Below are 24124 nucleotides of genomic sequence, written 5' to 3' on the forward strand. Positions count from 1 at the left end.
TCATAGGGAAAAAAAGAGCATTACACTCTTTCTAACCACTATTTTTAGAAAATAGGAAAAAATGTATTTTTTAAAAATCCTGTTTTTCCTTTTATTTTTACATTTTTAAGTAGCAAAGCTTGGTTTTTGATCCAGCAGCACTTCTGTAGGTCCCCTTCCTCCCCACAACCCTGCATTGCCACAATTAAAACTACAGCATTCAGTTAACCAAATTTCCTGGGGTCTTCCAGTGACCTAACTATCCATTCTCTGAGTTTGTCAATGTGAGATTAATTTTACCACTGTTTTGTCAAAGCTCCATCATCATCTGACACAAAAGGGGTAACGTAGCAGGAATAATAAGCATATTATGCCATAAAGGCTAAGAAGGATGTAGAACAGAAGACAGAAAATAGTAACACTTGGTAGCAGTGAAACTACAGTAAATGTTGATGCCGTTCATTTTTACTCATTCAGTGTTTTCATGGTTGTTTTAAAGGAACTACTGTAGAGATCCCACCTAATTAGAAATGTCAGGAATGATTGTTAATGAGTTTCTTTACAAAAAGGCCACAACACAATTCATTACATCTTAAAAGATTTATCAGCTGGCATTTTTATCCATCCAATCTTCACCACTAGATGGGGCACGATAACAACACAGGTTACACAGGATGGGCGAGAACAGAAAACGACCCAAAACGTGCAGACTTGTGTCATCACCTTATTTTCTACTTTGTAGATCTACACTTTAATGAATTTAAAAAAAAAAAAAAAATCTTTTAAACTTGGTTCATTATCAAAATCACGTATTTTAAAAGCAATCAAATCATATGTATTATTTAGATAAGTATTCAGATCATTCAGACAACACTATAGATCACAACTTGATTTTGTACTTACAAAGTATGTCTTCAAAATGAAGGGTAAATATCAAAACGGGATAGAAAAGTCACATATTTTTAAAAGGTGCTTTGCATTGTTTAGTACTGTGGAAAGAAGCACTGCGTTAGGCCTCTGACTGAAGGTTAGGTACACTTGGAGCTATGGTTGCATGCACTTAAGAGTTTTCTTGGCTACAAATTCAATTATATGTTTCTGCAGGTACATACTAAAAAAATGTGTTCAATTCATATTCTTATTTAAGAAAACCACCAGAATCTGGAAAAAAAAAAATATGCAGATCTCTACGTTATGTATGGTTGCAGTTCAAGTGAACAGTTCAGATGATCATTTTGAGGAGTTCTATATACGATCTTGAATATCAGCGTAATAATGAAATAAATACACACCAAAAATCAGGAAAACAGTGAATAACATAATATTCATCAAGCAAAATTCAGGGGATTTATCTTCTGACTTGCTGATAATAATCTGTCACACAAAATCTATTTGTAATGGGATTACAGGCAGAAAACTGCAAGACTGTTGGCAGACAAGCTTAATGTCAGCTGCTGCTCGCACAGATCTGGCAGTGGCAACTGCTTCCAAAGCTAATGGAGAAAAAAGGGAATATTTAGAAGCTAAAGTGGGAAGTATTTTAGGAAGGAATAAAGGACCTGTCATCTAGGTCATCCTTTTTTTGTGTATGAAGACATATCTCCAGTGCGATTTCAAAAAGCACTCTTACAGATAGTCAAGAACTCTTACAAACTTCTTTTTTGGAACAGATGGAAATATTTTATCTTTTCTCTTGGACTCTGATCACTTTTGTTCACATCATCCCTGAAGTTTTTCCCCATTCTGAAAATAAATCGATAAAGGTTTTCTTTCTTTTCCCATCATCTGCCTTCCAGATGTTCAGGCAAGAGTTCCAGGTAGGAGATTGCATTTGAATGCCTAAGAATGCATTTGCCATAAGTGCCATAAATCCGCCTGAGAAGGACCAGCCTCAACTTAAATATTTTGCTTCTGAAAAACCACCAAAACATTCATCTAAGCCACTGTATCCTAGTAAAGAAGCTGCCACGACAGAAACTTTATTTTTAAGGCTTCAAAAATTCTCCTTTAGCGAGTCAACGTATTTTCAGTAACAGCAATGCCATTCACATCTGTTAAAAAAGCCAAAGGTGTCCCAACACCGACTTCTATCCTATGTGGATTTCACAGAAACTGCTGCCATACATATTAATGTGCTTTTCTGTGGATTTGTGCTTCTACAGTTTATTTATGGTGTCTTCTGATTATGGAGTCTTCTAATCATATTCAACTGTTCCAATCCATGTAATCTCAAGAATCAATGTTTGAGAAGACTCGCTGGAGTACAGAATCTAACATTTTTGAAGGAAGAAGAATACATATTTGAATCTCTTTCTCTTCCTTTGGACTGCCACAACACTCATCAAAAGAGCAGGGGGAGGAGGGGAGGGAGGTCTGAAAAGAGGAGGTATTTTCTTCAATCTGTTAACCTTACACTTATAATAAGCATTTTATAACCATCTAATCTACAAGATAAAAGTAAAAATAAAATCAATATACACAGCTACTTGAAGGCACCTGTAACTATAGGCTGACATTCATTTGAGAGTTTTTTACTGGCCACCATTTTATGCAGCAGATCCAACAGTTGAAATCTAGGCTGGTATCACTGCATTAGAGAGTTCTTTATCGAAAACTAAAGCTATTTGGGGTTGGAAGATAAGGTTGATGGCATAGCTCCCCTAATTAGCAGGTCTAATGTGCAAATTATTAAGTACCTTTTTCAACTTCTGGTGAATGCACTTTGACAATAGTTTAATGGGATCTAAAAGCACATTACAGGATTGGAATCAATATGCTGATAATAGAATTTCCACCTTCTACTACTGACAGGCAATAGAGCCCCTTTTGAATGTGTCTTTCATTGCAGATAATGCTTTTGTGCCACAATTGCTGGATGGACACTGTCATGAGGATAGCTATTTACAATGATAGATTTATGATGCATTTATTGGGCACTAATTTATTAGACACTAAAGTGGTTGTTTAGCTGAAAACTAGAGGTAATGTACATTCAACATAAGGAGTGCAAATTAAGCTCTTTTTCGAAAGTGAATTAGCCTTACCTTGACACAATTAACGAGTATGCAACGGTTACACGAGTCAAATACCAGACAAAATGTGTTTATCCACATGTCATTTAAGGTAGTGAAATGAAGTATAAAAAGTAACTTGCATTAACACACAGAAGACAGTGACAAGAACCAATTAGTTCTGCTGAACTACACTAACGTTCCGTCATTTTTTTAACCATTAAAAGATGGTTAATACATCACAGGTATAGCAAAACAGCATCAGAATATTTAATTTCACTTACATTTCATTTAGTTACTCAGAAACTCACTATTATATTTAATCTTCCTTTTAAAGTGAAAATCAAAAGTCTTGATAACACTAGCCATAGCTCTTGGAGAATTTTAACAAACAAATTAGGCTTCATAGATCTGGCAACATCTCTAACTTGGATCTAACTTTTATGTTATTTCTAAACTAGTTCTCTTTTCTGTGTCCTTCTACATTGCTTGCTGAGGTAGGTTCTAACTTTTGTGGGTAATTTTTGAGGACATACAGAGTAGATGTATAAAGTACGGAAACAAAAACCTCTCCAGAAAGTATTAGCTACTTTCTAATTTTAATTAGAGACTAAACTAGATTTGCACTAACTGCAATCAACAGAACTATTACTTTAAGTGCATTTAAATGAATGGCTTTAGAATACAAACAACGGACTTCTGCCCCCCTGAAAATCCTAGGTTATATTGCGAACTGCCATCTTGTGTGCTCAGCAACCTAGTAACCAAGCACACGGATACTACAGAACTCAATTCAGCATCAGATGCTCCACTGCAGATAGCATACAGCAGAGCAGGGGCTCTAAGAACGTGCTTTTTCATACATCTGTATCACTTTATTTCAAGTTTTTTTAGTGTTTTTCTAAAGACAGTGCAGGTCAAAAATTTTCATATAAAGAGTGTAACCCAGGGAAAAAAATTACATCTGGCCTACGTTTAATATGAAACATTACTTATATCAGGCACTTGTGGACTGTCTCCTTCCGTGTGATTCAGGAACCCCAAATGTGAGGATACTGTTTTAAACCGTAATGCAATCCAGGTGTTAGGATCTTCCAAAATGACAGGAAATGGATGACAGAAGAGTGAAGAAAAAGTTCAAGCCTGACGCTGTTAAAGCAGAAATCTTGGACATCAAACCTGCCATGATTTAAGCAGCAGTGGAGAACTCCACCTAACAATTTCCAGGACTAGCTCCTGCACCTCAGTGGTGCTGCTGCTTCTGTGAGCAAAAGGCAAACCCCAGATAACTGCTTATCCCCTTTTATAGTCTCTGCTTCTTCCACAAGAAACATGGCTGAACTCAGAAGCTGCTGCATGTCACAATGTGGTCAGGTCTACTATTTTGATCCAATTTAATACCATAATCAAGTACAAGTAGACCATAAGTAGTACACAATTTTAAACCCTCAAAAATGAAAGAGGAAGAGTGGCAAAACACCAAGGAGGTCAACTAGCACGTAAAGGCAGACTTTTCAAGCTCTAGTGACATTTGTTTTCTACCATAAGCATAAGCAACCTTCGGTACTCACAACAAAGCAAATAAAAGCCATAATCAAACTATACTGTACAACTGCATTAAAAATTCATACTTAAGGACCCAACTAACAGGCCGTGTCTAACTGCACAGAACACACATTTCTCCCCTCTGACTCACCTGGCGTCTCAGCCCCTCAAAAAAAAAAAAAAAAAAAAAAAAAAAAAAAAAGGGGGGTTAAAAGAAAAAAATGAAGGTCTAACTTCAGGCCCTCTACTTTGCAAATTACAGCTAAAGGAGACAACACTGATCTCACAGTAACAGGTCATTATTATTTAAAACCATTCCCATTTCTAACTCTGATTCCAAAACCAGGCAGTTGTTCTATAGTTTACATATGATCCAACTTCTGCAATTATTTGAAGTGCAAAGAAACAACATAAAATACTTTGTTCACGAAATTACCTCAGGCAATAAAACTTTTCATGTATGACTTAGAAAATAATCACTATAGTTTACTACTTAAAAGAAGAGACCTTTAAGCCATCATCAAAAGTTATTTTAAGTGCACTATTAGTTATTGTCTACTCCAAATACAGAGTATGATGCCTCACAACACACAGCACCTTTAACCGTTGTTTCCTATCACTTTTAAATTAAAAAACGAATTAGTGGTAGTAATGATTCATCAGTCATACATAAAACAAAAAAAAAGCTAAAGCCATTCTTACCTGCGCTTCCCCAAGGTCATTATTTACCACAGTGAAGTTTAGTCCAAGTTCTTCCACATCCCCTTCATAGCTCTTGAGAAAAAGCAAATTTTTATACATTTCTGGATCTAGTGAAGCTAAATGATGAATGTCAACATCAGCACTTGTCCCCAATAATTTTGAGAGGAAAAAACTAGCAAATGGCAGCTCCACGAGCATATTTTCATAAAGAGCCTGAAAAACAAAGCAATTAAAAGCATGTAAGATTTTATTGTTCTACATGCAGGAATTCTGAAGGCTACTGTCTATTTCTCAAACTTTCGGTCATTCCTTCTTAACTTCATGCCTGAATAGGATCTCTGGTATGGCAATAGACCAGGTATTGCATGAATTTAAAAATATTCATCCAAAGTTTGAAATTTAAATATTCTTCTGAAATACCAAGCTCCTAAATTTTATAAATTAATTATGTGGTGAGGTCACTGCTTATCTCCCATTAATCTTCTTGTCCAAAGTATGATAGCAAACAGGAAGAGTATCAATTGCACAGATTAGCAAGAAAAGTAAAGTTTGCTGAATGACAATGCAACTGCATCAAGAATGTCTTCCAAAAAAAGCTAGCAGCTCTACCTCCAGTAGCATCATCGCAGGCAGTATTTTCCCATTCATATCATTTGCCACAAGCAAAACAGTCTGCCCCTTAAAAATAACTGTGTAAAACCAGTACATTTTAAACTAATCTGAATAAACTGTTTCTCTTGCATGTCATACAGATTCATCACTGCGCATTTTTGGTGAATTCTACTGCTTAATGGCATCATCAAACCTCCCTAATTTCCAAGCTGAAAGCTTACCAGTTATGACTGTATCCAACCCTTCCTATGCCTGACACTATCACATGTGCCAAAAGCCTACTGAACCAAAGATGAGCCTGACCTGAATGTGTATTTTTACTGTAAAAATGAGAGTTTCCTCAAGAATTTTCAAAAACCACACAAAACTCCAGCAATACCACTCTCAGCTAATCTACTGCCTGACCACATTTTGATGTAACGCAAAGTAACGTTGCGTATTTTCATGCACTAAGTAACAACTTCTTGTTGACTGAAAGAAAAAAGTACTTCTGGTAGCTCTCAAAAGGAGAGATGGAAACTTCAGAGCCAGAAAGAGAAAGCAAGACACCATTTAGAGAAAGCCTACATGAATGAAGGAAAAACAAAAGACTGTCGCCTTTTAAAAAAGCACTCCTAGAACATGCTAGCTGTGCATAGCCTTTCCCATTGTCCAGTCTGATTGCCACATCAGCATCTCTAACAACGAAACCCAAATCTTTACAGTATCATTAATATCACTGCCAGGCTGATCAGAAAAGGCATCAACATAACATCACTGTTTGTTCTCCTTTTACTCTCTAAGAGCAGTGTTTCGGCACTACTTAATTCCTCCATGATCTGCTGCAAACTTTGAAAAGGAAGCACAATGAGCAAAAAAAAGAAAAAAAAAGAAGAAACGTAGCTGTAATCACTCAACAATATTCCAACAAAGTCATTAAGAAAAATACACACAATTCCTTAAACTCTTGAAAGAACATTTCTATGAGGCAAGTTAGACCTTGCAGAAAGAATTGAGAATAACGAGTTCAAAGCCAAAGGGTGCATTATATTTAGAGCTGTATGATTTATTCAAGGTGTAGAAGTCGAAATCCTCATTTGTATAGTTGACTTTAAAAGCAAACTAGAGGGATAAATCATTAATTTGCAATGTATAAGGTCAGTGTTTGCTGTTCCTGCATTAGTAACAATAAAGCCATTGTAATTCCTTAAATATATCAAAGCTACCCGAATTTAAAATGGAATTCCATCTATGACTCATAAAATGTAAATGTAGAGGTGTAATTTTTTACACAAGGCAGGTTTAAGCCTTTAGAGCATTTAATATACAAGGACTAATAAATGATAGCACTAAAAACTATGATCACATCAGCTAAATGGATTATAAATTAAATTTCCATAATGTATGCAACTGAAATACAAATGTAGACATAAATCAAGGTATTTTCTAAACACAGGTTAATTACACAAATTCAAAACCTGTCTGTTTTTTATGCAAAATAATCCACTTAGCATTTTTCAAACTGGTCTTAAGTCTTGGCCACTTGCAACACTTGATCCTAGAAGCCTATCAATAATTCCTTGTCAGGAAAAAGCAGCAATAGGTATATTGAAGAAACTTGTACGTTATTTTTCAAGTGTCTGTCTTTTATGAGTGTTTATTGCTAGAAATTGTGCCAAAATGATTTGAAATAAAAAGGATTAATTATAGTAGAAGCTTTTTAATATAAGTGAGTGCAGCTGCAATGCAATTAATGCAAATTGTGACGCTATCAGGAAAATAAATGTGAACAACATCACCGGCTATTTCTGTTTGCTGCCAAATAACTTCAGTAATTTACTACATTAAGAATCAATAAAAAAATAATGCATTTCAAATGCATCACTATTAATCTTCAGGTAGTTCCAAAGTGAACATTTATAACTTCATCTAAAAACTATATAAAGCATTTTTAAATAAACTAAATTGTGCAACTTGAGAATAACTTTAATTACTCCTCTTAGCTAAGTGATTGCAATGTTAGAAACAAAGTATTTTTGGAAACAAGACCAACAGTAGCATTTTAATTAGTTTGATAGTCAAGCTATCCTAATGAAGTTTAATAAAAAAAATCCACTAAAACTCTGGTAAATAAACTCATGATACATTTCCGTTTTGTTTCAAAGTAAATTACACTACATTACAGCTCCAGCACTCTGCGGAGATGCTGAGAAATGCCGTGTACAAATGAAAATGACTAAAAGTGAAACTTTATTTTTCCATTTCCATTCAACTTCCCTGTTTCTCTGTCAGCATAAACTGATCAAACCACCTGTTGCTACTAACAGAGGCGATTCCACCCATTCCTGCCAGGGCGATGGAACCAATCAGCTTGCTGACGCAACTGGCTTTCTTTGCAAGTAGAGTAGCTGTATAGTAGAGGTTACATGAGCACTATGAGATGCTGAATAAGGTTCAAAATTTGCAGAATATTTGTGCTGTGCTTCGATCGGGGCGTTGGGTTTGGGGGGATGGGGCAAGTGGTGGTGGACACAGCACAGACACTGTTGGAGGTTGAACTTTTTTTCAAATCAGAATCAGACCCAGCTCACAGCTATGGCTGAAACTGGGTAGGAATTGCAAGACCAGTTGTTTCAACACGAGCACAACCTTAGAGCAGCCAGTAGCCCATGGAAGTCTACCCTGACGGCTATTTTTCTTACTGCAGCTAATGTAATGGCCAAAAGGGGAGATTCACTCATTCCCTCTTTTCCCTTAGTGATCTGTCTTGGGGAGCAGTAAGTGACCTGATTTTAACTTAGTTTTCTGCCTGCGGAACTCTCTGAACTGGCCTTCTGCCACGTCAATATAAAAGAGACAGGAGCCCTGCATCACTGACAGGCAAGGGAATAGTGACCACCCCTTATGGAGGTAACCAGCTGTCAGATTAATCACCTGCAATATGAAGCTGCACCGTCAGAACATACTTATAGATGTAGTTTAACACAACATAAGGTCACGCTGTCCCCACAGAACAGTCCTTTTTGTCTCTAGCAGCCAATGAGCAACAACGCTGATGGAAGAAATTGGCTTGTTCTTGGAAGGTGGTGACTTCTGTTTGACTGTAAGTCACAAGTCCCTGTTCATACACTGCTTCAAGAGATTAAAGCCAGCAAGCTTAACCAATATATATTTTAAAATAAATCTCTTCTCAAACTTCCAAGTACTCTCACCCTTGGGCAAGTTTCCTTTAACTGTTATGGTCATCACCTATGGGACCGATGCCATTCTATGATAAATTCTGAGAGTTCACGTTCCCAACTTCCCTATCTTGACTTCACTGTCTCTATCCTGCAGTCCCATAAACTACAACTGACTTACATAAAGAAAAGATCCAGATAGGAAGGCATAAAAGGAGCAAGTGGTGGTCAAATAATAACATTAGACTTCCAGTTCCTAATGTCTGGGATGGAGAAGGGGTGTACCAAAAACCTTAATAGAGCCTACGTATCTCTGCCTCCTCCAAAGGCTGGGAGTATTAGCATCCCACCTCCACTGAGGTGCAATCTGCAGATGCAAGCTTGGGACAAGAGGCTGGTCCGAAGCAGAGACAGGGATGTCTACATCAAGGGCAATCACACAAGCACTGTAATGCTTGTGGGGTGATGCATTCCCAGTAGCTAAAAGGTTATATCTGTTGAAAGGGCCAACCTGGATTCCCCAGCACTATTTCAAACTCACATAGGTTAGGGATGCTCTTTAGGCAAAGTTACGACATCTCTAGATAACCATTAAAATAACTTAAAAGCTTCTGAAACAACTAAACAAAATAAAGTAAACAAACAAATCTGGTTTTTGGTAACAAATTATTCATCCCAGTCTTCCCAATTCTCTCAAGAAGACTTGCTAGCTTTTCTTTTTTTTTAAAAAAAAAAATGTTAAAAAAAGGGATTTTTCTGGTTGAAAGGTTGAAAACAATTATTTCACTATGGAAGAGTAGCAGTCAGTAAAAGGAACTTCATACACCTCCCTTTCCCTTCAATGTGTGAATGCCTGTAGAACACACCAGAATATTAAAACTAAGCAAAGCAACAGAAAGCCTACTGTGGTTAATAGGTTTTGACTTCACAAAGTGAAGTGCACAAAGCACACAGTCTGAAGTCTATTGTTTCTCTTTTAAATAATATTAGCTAGTTGTGATTACAGAACAGTTCAACCATAACTGATTGCAACATGGACTAGCTATAAAAGCCTTTAACGCAGTTCAGTGACACGGATCACAACTTGGTCATCTAAAGTGAAAAATATTATGTTCAGATACTTAACAGATATACTAAATGCATTCACTAAACACCTGTGACGTGGGAAAAACAAGGAATGTTTCTTTAAGGCAAGAAACTTTCGGAATACGGGCACGCAATTAGTAGCTTTAATATATTATGGAAGAAAGCTCCTAGCTGGAAGGACAGCTGTATGCAGTACATAGTAAGAAAGGAAGAAAAATTACATTGTTCTTTGGGCAAGGAGGACTTTTTTTTCTTGTTTTCAACATAATGAGAACAGTATCTGACTAGGACTATACATGGTAACTATCACAACATTAATTAAGTACTACATGGTCACATGAGGTATTGTTCAGGTATGACTCGAAGATTTAGGAAACAGCTCTTCAGAAAGAAAAGACTTTGCCCCATGTTTTAAAACTGGACAAAATTTAAGCCAGTCTAGTCATTTCAGAGAAACCAGCTATATATGGTAGCTTACATGAGCATTACAACGTGCTGAATAAGGTTCAAATTGTGTAAACAAATTCACAGATGAACTAACTAAACCTCCCTGACTGTGAGGCAGCTTTAGTGCCTTTACTTACTTTCAAGTCTACAATTAATTCTCTCATTCTTAAGAAAAATAATTGATCAGTTATTGCTCCTAATTCCCATTAATCCTTTACAACCCAGTACTGTATTTTAAAACCAAAACAACGCTAAAGTCATACCCCTAGAAAGACACACAGCTTACGGGCCAAGGCAGTAAATGACTGAGCTAAAATTCAGTTACTTCCCTAATCAGCCCCCAAGACCATAACCCTTTCTATTTCAGTCATTTTAAACAGTTACTATTAAATAATACTTAGCACTTACAGAATGCAATAGATCTTCAAAGCTGTACAGAATCATTAATAAAAATGATAGAAAAATAGCAAAACCATTAGAACTTCCTTCTACCTTATTATTTATATCCTAGAAATATCTCATACTTACAAAGCCTTTGAGGCCAGCAAAGCCTTTTCTACTCTAATGAAAAAGATAACACTGCAAATGTAAGTTACATTCAAATTAACACGTACTCCTATTTTTGAGACATTTTTAAAGCTAGCGTTTAGCAATTTTAAGATAAAAATAATTTCTTACAGATGCACTTAACAATGTGCTTTAAAGTGAGCAAAAGCAAACTGGTACTGTTCCTAATGCCAATATGATAAAATAAACCTAATTCTATCAGGTGTGTGTCACTGCAATACGCCTGCTACCTGGTAGCTTTAAGTCACTGTTACTCAGTTCTCCGAGCTCCACAACAGCAGAGACATCTAGATGCACTACTGTAGTAATGGAAAATCTGGTACATCTTCTCTATGAGACTGCAAAAATTCATAGTGCACTTTTTGTTCAAATACTGGATGCCTCTTCTGTCTTTTAAAAAAGCAGGAGTCCAAAACTCCACAGCTAGATGCCTGTAATTAAGCTTCTGAGAGCGCTTTACTAACATCCCTTGCAGCACTGCTAGTATCCTCAGATTTAAAAATACTCTTTTCAGAAAAAAAGAAGCCTTTTGTAAATTGGTTTTACTTCTGTTTTCCCACTCACTGGGAATTTGAAGGTCAGTAAAGTACAAATTCGTAGAAGTTCCAGAGATCTGGGGTAGCAAGACTCAGACGCAAAGGGCCTGCCTGTCAAATTTGCCGCAGTGTAAATACCTGAAACAAACTGCAGGTGTCTGATAAGCACAAAACAAACTCAAGACTGACTCACGAACACATTACTATAAAAAAGTAGGGATCCATTTCCAAAGACTCCCTTGGAGCATACCAAGGATAATGACCTTGAATTATTTTTTTATTTAAAAATGGAAATTCATTATAGTATTTTTATTCTAAGAATTTAGGACACATTTAACTTTATTACAAGAATTTTTATTACCAAAATAGAGTGCTTCAGAAAGGTTGGTACTTGCAGAAAACCACCATTTCATGAGCTTGGTACTTCCTTTCTGTTTCAATAGGAACAGTTATCTCTGTAACTTACGCCATGTACATGATATAAATCGCTATCAATGTCATTTGGGGGGTGTTGTAGGATAGGGGTGGGAAGGACTAGAGGTACCTGTGGATGCACCGGATAACTAGTAGTTGTCATTCACTACTGAAGTTCCAGTAAAGGCTTAATAGATTTTTCTTGTCTCAAATTTAAACAGAATTTAATAAGAACTGAGGATAAAAGGAAGACATCTTTAAGTTCTAACCATCTGAAAACGTGAAACATTTACTACTATATAACTAACATCTGGATATGCTCCCAAGATAAATCTGTATTTTAATAGCAGTGAAACTAGTCATTTCTGAAGACAGTTCAAACAAAATAAAGAATTTCAGTAAATATTCCAACCCTAATTGATTGAAATGGATGTAGATGTTCCGAACTGTGAAAAAAGATCAAGATACCATTACCACACACTCTAACTGTTTATTTATTCCCTGTCTAGGAACCTGATTTAGAGGCAATAAAACGCAATCAGTACACAAACCAGAAGCAGGAATCATCTGCTAATGGAACTTTTAATTGAGGAGTGACCAGTGACATGAGGTAATTCTTTCCATGCAGAACTCCTTGCAGAGACCTCTGTGCACTTTATCACGGTAAACAATCACTAACATATGCATTAAAGAAAATTTAAATACATTATGACCCAATAAATATCACAATCCATCAATACACACTTTTCCCTCCTAAAGATTTAGAGTTAAAATACCACATTTCAGTAGTCTTTTAGTGCTAGACATATATTTACAAGGTTAGTACTAACGTAGCTATTTGTAATCAAAAGATAATTGGTTATGTTAAATGAACCAGCACACAAAGGAATTGTCAAGCTGAATAACCGTGTCAGAAAACAGATTCAGATTCATTTACATCTACATTCATAAATCATGAAGTTAACTTCCATAAGGTATCAATTTCGCTCTCTTATGACTGTGTTTCTGCACTGTAAATGTATCACTAAAAGAGCACGACACTTTACATGGTAAATTTCTGTTTTGATTCCATTTCAGATGATTCACGAATTTCTGAGACAAATTATCATCACCTAATTTGCTTTTAAGCAAAGTGCTGAGTCTACAAAATCATGTGCAATGTAACTGAAAGTAATAAAATAAGAAGTTTATACAAATTACCTCCTCTTTGTATCAGTATCACTAATTCCACCCCTACCTTTCTAGGTACTAGTAGTATCAACTGTCGCTGCAGCACAAATCAATTAAGAGCACACTAATTTAAGCCAAGTCAAAGTGGATCTTAATTAAATGGGCAGTAAGCAAAGGGAAAGGGTAGCCTAAGAATCAGAAGGGGGAAAAAAAAAAAAAATAATGACCCTTCAGCAGTCAGAGAAACAGAGAAAGCGTAGCAGTGCAACGCTTGACGCACCATCCTATCAAACACTCAAATGTATCAAACCCAGCTCTTCTCATAGTAGAGTTTTCTTGGTTGTTTGTTTTCTCTCTACAAGCTTTTGGCACAAAAAGGGCACACAAACTTGTTACTGGAAACATTTGCCTGAAGGTTTTAACTCCATACATATGTGCAGCTTCATGACCTAAGAGTTTAGGATCTGATCCAGATCTTGCTGTGAAAGACTCCCACTGATTCAATCTATTTCAGATAAGGCCCAAGGATGACCAAGAGCTACTTTAGTTTTTCTGCAAAATGGACCCTGTAGACACTGCTAATCCTAGACTTGTACCTTCTGGCCAGGAATATCATCTTGCCCAACAAATTATCTATCATAGCTCTATTTGAAGTTACAAAAAGTAACCACAAGGCGCACACTGTCTAAGATACAGAAAAATAATCTAATCCATTATTAATGGTCCCACATTTACTACTAGGGTAACAACACTTGTATTTGATTTACTACTACCCTTCTAATCTTTAATTTTACCAAAAGACACATATATTTTATAACTTTTTTCAAATACAGATGTTTAACAACATTTAGATACGTGCACAGAACCGTTCGTTAAATCAGTATAGTAACCTATAAAAAGTCATATGAAAATAAACAACTTAAACCTTCATCAATACAATATCCACCAGGCCATGCAAATTACTGACCTCCTATATAACATTAAATATTAATGATCAAAGACTAAATCTAGATTGTCTCATCTATCCATCATCAAAAGAATGCTAAAATTTAAAATAAACACATTATTTTTGCTCAGTCCTTGCTGCTTCTTCTATCAAAGTTCTTTATTTGGATCCACAATGGAAGGACTCAATTCAAAACAAAACAACTCAAAACACCTTATGTTCTTTGTACTGCCTTCCCACCCATGTAAGACCAAAGCTAAGTCTTAGCAAAACAAATCTACATCTTTTCAGAAAACTCCAGTGTCTCCCAAGGACTGCAGATTCTACTGCTTGGAGAAATAGACTTAGTATTGTATTTCAAAGGCAATGCATATGTTCTTCAGCAACATGAATGCATGACTCGCTAGTGCCCTTCAATATGCTGGAATAAGAGAAGATAAATGCAGATGGTAGAGTTCAGTAAAATCAAAGATGCTGAGTGTATTAGACAAAAATCTCTAGTGCCAGAAAGAATCTCTTTGTTAAAGGTGGAAAGACAATCATTGCAAAACATAATACATGCAAGAACTAGCAGGTTTATGTCAGTAAAGAAGAGGAGGAAACCATAAAAATTATCATTCTAATCTTCCTATGGACTTCCTGCCATATTCTTAAACTAATGCTGATACTTCAAGAAATTTAAGTAAATTATCCTAAGAAGTAGCTACTTGATGTCAAATAATTCCAAATGTGAAGACTGTCCTTTTCCACAACATCTCTCACGTCAACATCACTGAATAAATGCAAATGTAAACTGGAAATGGAGAAAGTTAACATACAGACAGTATACAAGACAGTTTGGGTCTGAACACGGTTAAATTCAGATTTATTCTAATTCTGTATCTGTCACTGTGCTACCGATCACTGTTTCTGCTGGAATGGTTAACCAGTGTTTCCCTCTTTCCAGGTTTGCAGCAGACCATTCAAGAATCAGCAAGGAGAAAATCCTCATTTAAGATTCCCAGGTGTTACTTCCAAAAACTCCCCTTCTCTGGCTATGATGCTTGAAGTTTTGGCAGCCCATCGAAATAGCAACTTTTGTGTTCTCCTGAACCAAGTCCACTACATCACCAAAGCTTCAGCAGAAAAGTCTACACGTGGAAAGATTTTTTTTTTTTAGTGCTGCCAGAACAACTACTGCATGTGGGAAGGAAGTTAAACCCAATCAGGTGCCTCCCCACAGCCCAATCCTACCTACTGACAGAGCAAAAGGATTACAATGTCCCATCCATACTTCTGGGACACCACATGGGACAACAAGACTTTACTTTGCAGACAGGAGAACGAAGAGAATTTGGGGCTACAACACCTCTGTCTGAACATCCCCAACAGCCCAGGACACCCTCAGCTCTCAAGCAAAGCCTGGGACTCGAAGTCATTACTGTGCTTCCAGTGGGCAAAACTGAGAAGTTCAAATTTCAAACCCTGCCGGTGGTGGGAGACCGCTACCAGAGGTGTGGGTGGTACACTGAGCTTTCACTTTTAAGGAAGAGAAAGGAAAATGCTTAAAAGGCACCAATGTTAAAAGTAATATTTACATTACAGAGTGAAGTAATTGAAAGTTGAGAAATGTAAACTTTGGAAGTGTTTGAGTAGCTGTTGTTTAAGCAAACTCATTTCTGCCCCTTTTTTTTTTTTTTAAGAAGGATTTCAGACAACATACGCAATTACATGATCACATGGCATTATTTCTACAAGACCTTTTGCTCATTCAGTTATCAATAAAAGTTGCACGGACAGCCATGCAGTTTGTATAGTATACTATTTCTTCACTAACTACAAAAATACACCCCAAATAGTCAATAATTTCTCTAGTGTTAAAATAATTTAAGTTTTTAGATACAACATTTTTAAAAGGTAAGTTTTAAATTTTTTTATGTTTCTACTTCTGAACTGACAATTTAACACAGAAGATGTCAAGCTGTTAGAAACTTCCTGATGAGAAGAAAAACTGAATTAGGTGTAAATCTATGGTACTGAAAGCTAAATGCATTTGGATATCAGTATGAAACGGTTACCAAGAGACAGAGAATGTCTAGAAATTATTATATTTTAATGTATTTGTTTTCTGATAACACTGAAACTTCTTACGTGAGAGTTTTTGGTGGCAGTGCTCTTTACATACCGGTTTCCACAAATAAGAAATTGCTGTGGATGCCCGATTGCTTCCTTTGCATTATATCTATTTTGTTTACAAAGGGGCTTTTAATAATCCACTATTGCTCTCTAATAACCCTGTGCAAAGCATAAAATGGACACATTTTTGAAAACGGGTGAATGAGTGTTCAGTAACTTAACCAAGACCACAATACCGGCAGGTTTTGAATAGTATGGTCGTGCCTTATCTTTCTGTTTAATTCATCAAGACTCTAAATACACTACTAAAAGGTGTCTGTGCACCTGGGTAGGGGTAATTATTAAGTAGCACTGTCAATTCTTACCTGTGTAAACACACTGCAAATACAAAGACAATTTATGCTTTCAAAATGTTAAATAATAGATCCTCTGATTTTAAAAAGGCAAACCCAAAACTATACTTGTAGCACTCTATGGGAGTTACACACATTTTACAACTTGTGTCTTTATGCTAGTATTTCAAATCCAATTACAGAAGGCAATGTGTTGTTTTGGCAGAGGAAACCTAAGATTCAAAATTACAATCTTTTTTTCGAAATAACGTTACAATCTTCCTCTTGACAATTCAGCCCTGCCCCATTCCTAGATGAACACTAAACATTTTTGGAGTGAAGTTACTTCCTCACAATACCACAGCAGCATTTGCCTCCCCACTCCAAAAATCTATAGATGCAGAAAGAAAATGAAGCCTTGGATATGTAACATAGGTCATAATTACAGACTGAATCCACCTCCCATTAAGAGCAGGAATATCCTTCAACGATCACTTTATTGAAATGGCCGATTTGAAATTCTCATTATTTAACAAGTTTGGATACTGCAATAGCTAGGATGCATTAGCAGAGAATTTGCCTACAAAGTGGCAGTTTAATCTAAATCAGCTGACTGGCAACTCTAAAGAACAGCACTCTGTTTCAACAGCTCCAGTTTGCCAACAACATCCTCTTAAACCGCTTCCAGCTGCACTAAAAGGACATCCAACTATATGTTACATCTCACCACAAGCCACAATTTCAGCCTCCAAAATAGTTCAGGGAGTTAAATGGGACTTTTACATCTTAAATACCTTCAGCTTTAGATAGCTGAGTAGCAATCAACACATTTTTTTCCTGAAATGGAATTTGTATTCCAAACTTTGTTTCACAATTAATTAGCTTTACAAAAATTACTTTGAGGGCTTAGAAGGAAATAGTCTCAATACTAAACCTGACCATAAAAGAAAATTGAATGAATGTTTGTAATGGTTTCTCTCCCCCCGGCCCTTTTTCATCTAGCTCAACAACCATGTATTAGTCTTTGAACATCCACAACACCAAAATATCAAGCACTAAAACTCAAGAAAGATGCAAAATGTATGAAAAACTAAGACTAAGAGAAAGTTAGTTTGTATATGTCTCTTAAGTACGGTAAATGCTCCTGGAAAATTCTAAATGCTAACAAGAACTGTACACCTAATACAACTAGAAACTGGGTTTTTTTCTGAAAATATTAATTTCATATACTCCAAATGATGAAAATGTAACTGCAGTCAAATTCCAGAAAGCTCCAGGTTAAAAATCACCATAAGCAAAGTAGTTCTAATGGCTTCAATCAACTCAACTTTAAGCAAGAGGATAAACACAGAAGCAGACATATGCACACTTTGCTCAACGGGCATCCAGGGTGTATCAAATTCTCTGTACTTCTTAAGTATGTAGCTAATTAAAATGAACCAGAAATTTGTGATACATGGAAGTAACGTTCAGATCCAACATCTGAAAGTTATTTTTCCTCAGCTCTAGAAAAATCATCATTTTTTCCCCCATCTACCCCTATCTAAAAAGAAAAAAAAAAAAATTACTTACTAATTTTAGTACTGCTAAAGCTTTATATCATAGAACACTGTTTTTACCTTTCCAAGCATTCTTCCAAGAAAGTAGTAATGTCGGGCGTAAGAGTCTCCAACGAGCATCTGTGCAGCAGGGTTAGGGTAAAGAAGTCCCTCATTGGTGGTCTTAAAAAATCCCTGGTTAGGGTTAAATCCTGATTTAAGTAGTTCATTCAGAAATTCTCTGAAAATTCCACCACCATCAATACCAGCTTCATCAAGACCATGTGCATTAAGTAAGTGAACACGAATGCGCTTTTTTAGGTCAGGTTCTGCAGAGAAAGGAGAGAGACAAACTCAAATACATCTGCTTGAATTTTGTTTGGATAAACTCACATACAAGCATATCTACACTAACTTTATATAGAAAATTGAACTAGTAAATAGTAGCAAAAATCTATTACTGACTTGAATTTTGGAATATTCAGTATGTGAAACTCACTTTGTACAAAGGGTCTGGCTTTAAAAGTCATCAAAAGATGGAGTGGAAAGAAAGGAGGAAGAAAAAAAACCCTACAAAATATTTGAGAGGCCTAAGAATAATTTGAAAATTCTATTTATATAAAATATTGTGAATGCAAGGTTCAACTTTCTCCTGTCTGAAGGACCTGTCAACAAGCACTGCATTCCCTTAGAGGGGCTGACTGTTCAGCTACACCATTAAAAAATAATATTTAATATTCAATATATTCTTTTTGATACTTTGGACTCATTGCTATGTCATGGAATTCCAGTGAGCAACATGTGGTAAAGACGGACATGTTCTGAAGGCAGGTGTTCTGCTTGCTTCATAGAACGCTGCTACTTGAGAAAGCAAGCAGTATTTAGTCCTTGAACTACATATACATAACAGGCAAAGAGGACCTTTTTGCTCAAATCACTGAGGGCTTCCAAACATCTAACCAAATACATGGCTTTTATGCAAACCCTTGCATTGGGTCCCAGCAAAGAAACCAGTAATAATCCAGTAGCAATAAAACTTTCTACTGCTTCCATGTGTTACAAATGCATACATTATTGATGGACAGTTGATATTCATGAAAGAATCTTCAGCACCTTGTAGCAACAGAATTTCTCCTGAATCACTGACTGTCTTATACTCTCCCATTAGCAAATGCCTCTACACATCTACTAGTAACTTCCCATTTCACACTCAGCTATTTAGCAAAAATGACCTATTAGTTCTTCATTAAGTGAAATGCCCTCCTGCACAAAAATTCTGCTTGCTGGAAACAGAGGATGTCCATTTTGGCCACAGGCACTGCAATGGGTCCACTCATCACCACCCAAAAAAGAAAACAGAACACTGGCAAAAAAGAGTCTCAAGCATACCGGCATGCTTTGTCTGGGGACTCCTGAGACATGGAGCATCAATGTTAAAACTTTTGCATATGGAAAATGTTGGTTTAGCGCTTTTTGGGGCCTTATGAAGAAAATCAGTTATGTGTCTCTTCCTTTGGGTACCGACCACTAGATCCACAGCAAGGACTTAAAAATGGTCCTAAAACAAATTCACCTGTTAAAACAGGTGACCAGGTAGAGGTGGATTCCAAGTTAGCACAGCCTCTGAAGAGTTCAGTTTTACAACTCATACAGCTAGAATGTAACTAAACTGTTACTGGAGTCCACTGGAGGCTATTACGGAATATTCTCAAAATTCCAGTCCCGGGGGGAAAAAAAAAAAAAAAGTAAGAGAAATGCTTACACATTATTAAACATATAACAACCAAATTAAAAACATAAACTCACAAGAACCAACCTAGAACATTTCTGATATTGCAAGCTTGTTTTCTTAATGATTGCAGCTAAGGTACTACGGAAACATTAACTTTGAACAGGTCTCTTCTCAGGGCCAGCAGACAAATTAGATGCCTCTTCCAATCAGTGCTCTTTGCTCTCTCCTGATCAATTCTAGAACCTCATCTATCATCTGTTCAATCTCCCAGCTCAATTTTAGTCAATTCAGTCTATAGTCTCGAAACTGTGTCTCCTGCAATTTCCAGGAATTTCTTCTGTTCTGCTCTCCCACGTTGTGCCCAATCTACTCCAGAACTAAAAATTATATTGCCTCAGAATACCATCTTTTTTTTAAAAAAGTCCAATCTTCTAATTTAGTCTTTACTGATTCTAAATAGCGCTAGTGCTGCACTAGCACAGTACTACATAGCACTGTATATATACATGTATATTTGTGCATATACATGGTGTGTCATGCACACACACAGAAAAATTGATTTTTGGAACTGGCCGACTACCACTGGGGCTTCTCTGTACCTGTAAACAAGACAGAAATCTTCATCTAGAGATTACTCTACTTCCAAATCCCTTGCTACAAGCTTATTTTATGAGTTATTTTTACTCTGTTTTATGAGTAATTTTCTTCCTAAGGAAAAGGCTGAAAATATTATCTGTAACTATACACCTGTATATGCAGATAAATTGTGTATTAATACAAAAGCTCTTTTTGCTGAACAGAAGGCTTGATGGAATCACAGGACTCAGGTTGGAAGACATCTCATGTGATCCAAAATCCCCACAGTGAGAGGCCAATTTCCAAGTTCGACCGGGATGCTCAGTGCCTTGGTCTACTGGAGCTCTCCAACGATGGAGGTTTCCCAGCCTCCCTGGACAGCCCATTTCAGTGCTTAACAAGTCTCACTGTGAAATGTTTTTTTTTTCTATAGAAGTCCAGTAAAAATTTCCCTTGCTGCTACATGTCATCACCACACCCTACCAAACTGGCTTTATAACCTCCCAGTTGCAATGACATTACAGCTTCTTCTCATATGCCACATGCTTCAGTCCTTGGGCGTCTTCTGCAGGACTCCTCCTTGTATGTCAATGTCTTTTTTTTTTTTTTATACGGGGAAGCCCAAAGCCAGACACAGTTTATCAGTGCTGAAACTGTGAGCTATGTTCTTGCTAATACAGCCCAGTATGCAGTTAGCTTTCATCTCATCAAGGGGAACTCTTAATTCATTCAATCTGTTGTCCACTAGGAACCCCGGGGTCCTTTACTGAAAACAGCTTTCTAGCCGGTCAGTGCTCGGTCTGTATGGCTACATGGGGTAATTGCAGCCCAGGTATAGGATTCAGCTTTGGTCTTTCTTAAACTTCCTGAGGCTTCTGTAAGCCCTTTTCTTCAGTCTGTCAAGTGCCATCTGAGTGGCAACCTGACCTTCAAGTGCATTTGACTATTCCCCTCAATTCCATGTTGCCTGTGATCTCACTAATGGTGGAATACATCCCAGTACCCGGACTGTCACATTGTAGATTAACTTTAGGAAACAGAAAACTGTTTTTGTAGTTTAATAAAACTATATTAAGTTGAAATGTAGTCTTCACAGAAAACGTGCTTCTCATTTAACACTATCTTCTTATTGAAACAAACAGGCTAACTTGCCTGTTACTTGACACTGAATTACTCAAAGCTTAGACTGCACTGTCTGAATTGTATTTTCATACATTTGGGGGGAGGAGAAGGGAAGGGGAACACAACAGACTCAACTTCTTCTATTTTCCAAATGTATTTCACCTTTCTCTTTTTAAAAACCAGTTAATGACTCATACTAAACTTACTATGACAAAACTATTCACAACCACTAAGAAAGAGCTGAACAGTGAAATGCGCATATAATTTCCAGACAATTATACAGTGACATCTCTCAATTAGTCTTTAAAACTTTCCAAACCCAGGAAAGCTTAATTTGCACTTAACTTAAAAAAAGAAATACTAGTCTAAATGTATCTCTTCTAGATAGTTAGAGTTTTAAACACAGGTATTGAAATACAAAATTATATTTATAGATTACTACCTTTAATACTACCAGAGTAAAGGTAATTAAGGAAAGGCACAATCTCCAGTAATTTTATACAAACCAAGAATAAATAAGGGAACTTAGATAATAAGGGAACTTATGCGGCACAGCAGGCGGTGAGATTCACGTGGCGAACCTCAAGTATTTGGCAAATATTCCTTTTATACGCAAAAATACCATATAACTACTAAGAACTTTATTTGGGCAGGCTTTATCTACATTGGAATTTTGGCTTCTAGAGCAGCCACTCTCACACAAATTCACATGAAGGTATGATTTAAATCAATGTGGCAAAATATATACTGCTACATGCTACCACTACAAAGTGCCCTGTGTGGCCTTATCAGGCACACTGTACCTAGCAAATCCTCTACAGCCTACCTATATGCGTTGACACAGATTACCAAACCAGATAATATCTAATGAACTACACAGATAAATACACAAGGTACAGTTATTTGGACAAGTAAATGAGAAGAAAAGCCCCATAAAAGTAGGTCTGAACTAAAGAAGGGTGTGTTAAAGAGAAATGAGACTCCCATAATCAGAAAGAATGTGGATGAAAATTACGTAAAAACAAAGAAATTTAACATTATAAGAACTTTCACACCTCAGAGCTGATATACTTTTACATCCTAGTCAAGTAAGCAAATACGTAACTGCATGCTAAGAATGGTTAAATGTTACAAATAAGCTGGTGATACCTTAACTATAAACCTACCATTTTCAGGAGAAAGTTTATCATAAGCATCTTCATAAATATAATTTCTTCTGATAGTAACATTAATTCCATCCAAAAATGGCCCATCTCCTTGAACTTCTTGTTTATCAGCATAGATCAGTCTTTGAAAAATCTGTTAAAATAAGTGAAAAGAGAAATCATGTTTTTGTGCAGGTATACATATTCAATGAGAGATGGTTATCCACTACCATTACTGTCCTCTGAGTTGCTTCTGGGCACTGACTTTCAAGTGATTTGCATTCTCTCTCACTGAGCTGCAGAAACAATACAGAGCCTTGTCCCAGGGGAGGGAAGGAGAGGGGACAGACATGCAAAAAACTTTTTCATGCTAAGATGTCATCCTCAGTTCTTTCTACATAGAGAGGCACATCTACAGACATTGTGTCAGTGATTCCACTTACCTCTCCCCACCTTTCAGAGTTCTGAAACACAAAGTATTCAAAAACAAAGGGAAAAAGTCACATGAGCATTTTGCACATGCAGAGGCTATCCTCAATATTAGCAAATAATTTTTGTCTTGGTTTTTTATAATGCTTAGGAACATTCCCAGTAACAAGATGTTAGGTACTAGTTCTCCTCTCAGGACCAGTGAGCAAATAATTCAAAGCATATAGTGGATAGCACTGCCATATTAAATAAAGAATCAGAGAATCATACCAATTCAAAAAAATAACGCCAGCTGAAGTACAAGCTGAACTTGACATTGTCCCTTTGCAAGTCTTCACAACAGGAACCTGCCACAGTTCACCTGAAGAGTAACTGTAGCTGACTGTGGTTCTATGCCAAGAGGTAGCAGGGGAGGGAGTTACCTAACGTATAACAATGTTCAATATAGCCTCAACCCAGTGACTGCCCGTTTGCTATGTCCTCTCTTGCATCTTTCCCATAGTCAATAAATAGTCTAGTACATTTTCTAAGGGATGTAATCTCCCAATAGTATCACAGACTGCTTACTTAACTAAAAAGATGAAGTAAGAGTCTCCAGAGATGTTTAAACCCAACAAATTTACCATGAAAGAGGAAAACCTGACAACAGCAGACACAGCTAGAGTAAAGTCTCACATCTGCAGTTTCTACGAACAGCTATAGCTAGTGCAGAAGATGCTCTCCAACCAGGAAGATTATAGTGTAGACAAAGCCAGATTCTTTCCCAAGGTATACAGGAGGAAGACAAGAGAATATAGTCATAAACTGCAGAAAGAGAAATGCTGAATGGACATAAACAAAAAAAAATCATAATGAGGGTGATAAAGTATTGGAAAAGGTTACACAAAGAGTTTGTGAAATCTCCGTCTTTGGAGATGGTCAAAATTCATCTGGACAAGTCCTTGCACATCCTGATCCAACTC

The 24124-nt window shown here is 36.6% G+C and overlaps 1 protein-coding gene across 1 annotated transcript in view; it reads right to left on the reverse strand.

The window, feature by feature from the left end:
• UBE3C (ubiquitin protein ligase E3C) overlaps positions 1 to 24124 on the reverse strand; it is a 79573-nt gene that overhangs the window by 11403 nt on the left and 44046 nt on the right. Inside the window, exons 17-19 of the mRNA XM_009960955.2 lie at positions 22755 to 22887; positions 18240 to 18487; positions 5238 to 5450 (exon numbers count right to left, since the gene is read on the reverse strand). Of these exons, the coding sequence (XP_009959257.2) occupies positions 5238 to 5450; positions 18240 to 18487; positions 22755 to 22887 (594 nt within the window). The remainder of the gene's footprint in view (positions 1 to 5237; positions 5451 to 18239; positions 18488 to 22754; positions 22888 to 24124) is intronic.

The sequence above is a fragment of the Leptosomus discolor genome, chromosome 6, assembly GCF_034619465.1.
Source record: "Leptosomus discolor isolate bLepDis1 chromosome 6, bLepDis1.hap2, whole genome shotgun sequence".
Taxonomy (NCBI): domain Eukaryota; kingdom Metazoa; phylum Chordata; class Aves; order Leptosomiformes; family Leptosomidae; genus Leptosomus; species Leptosomus discolor.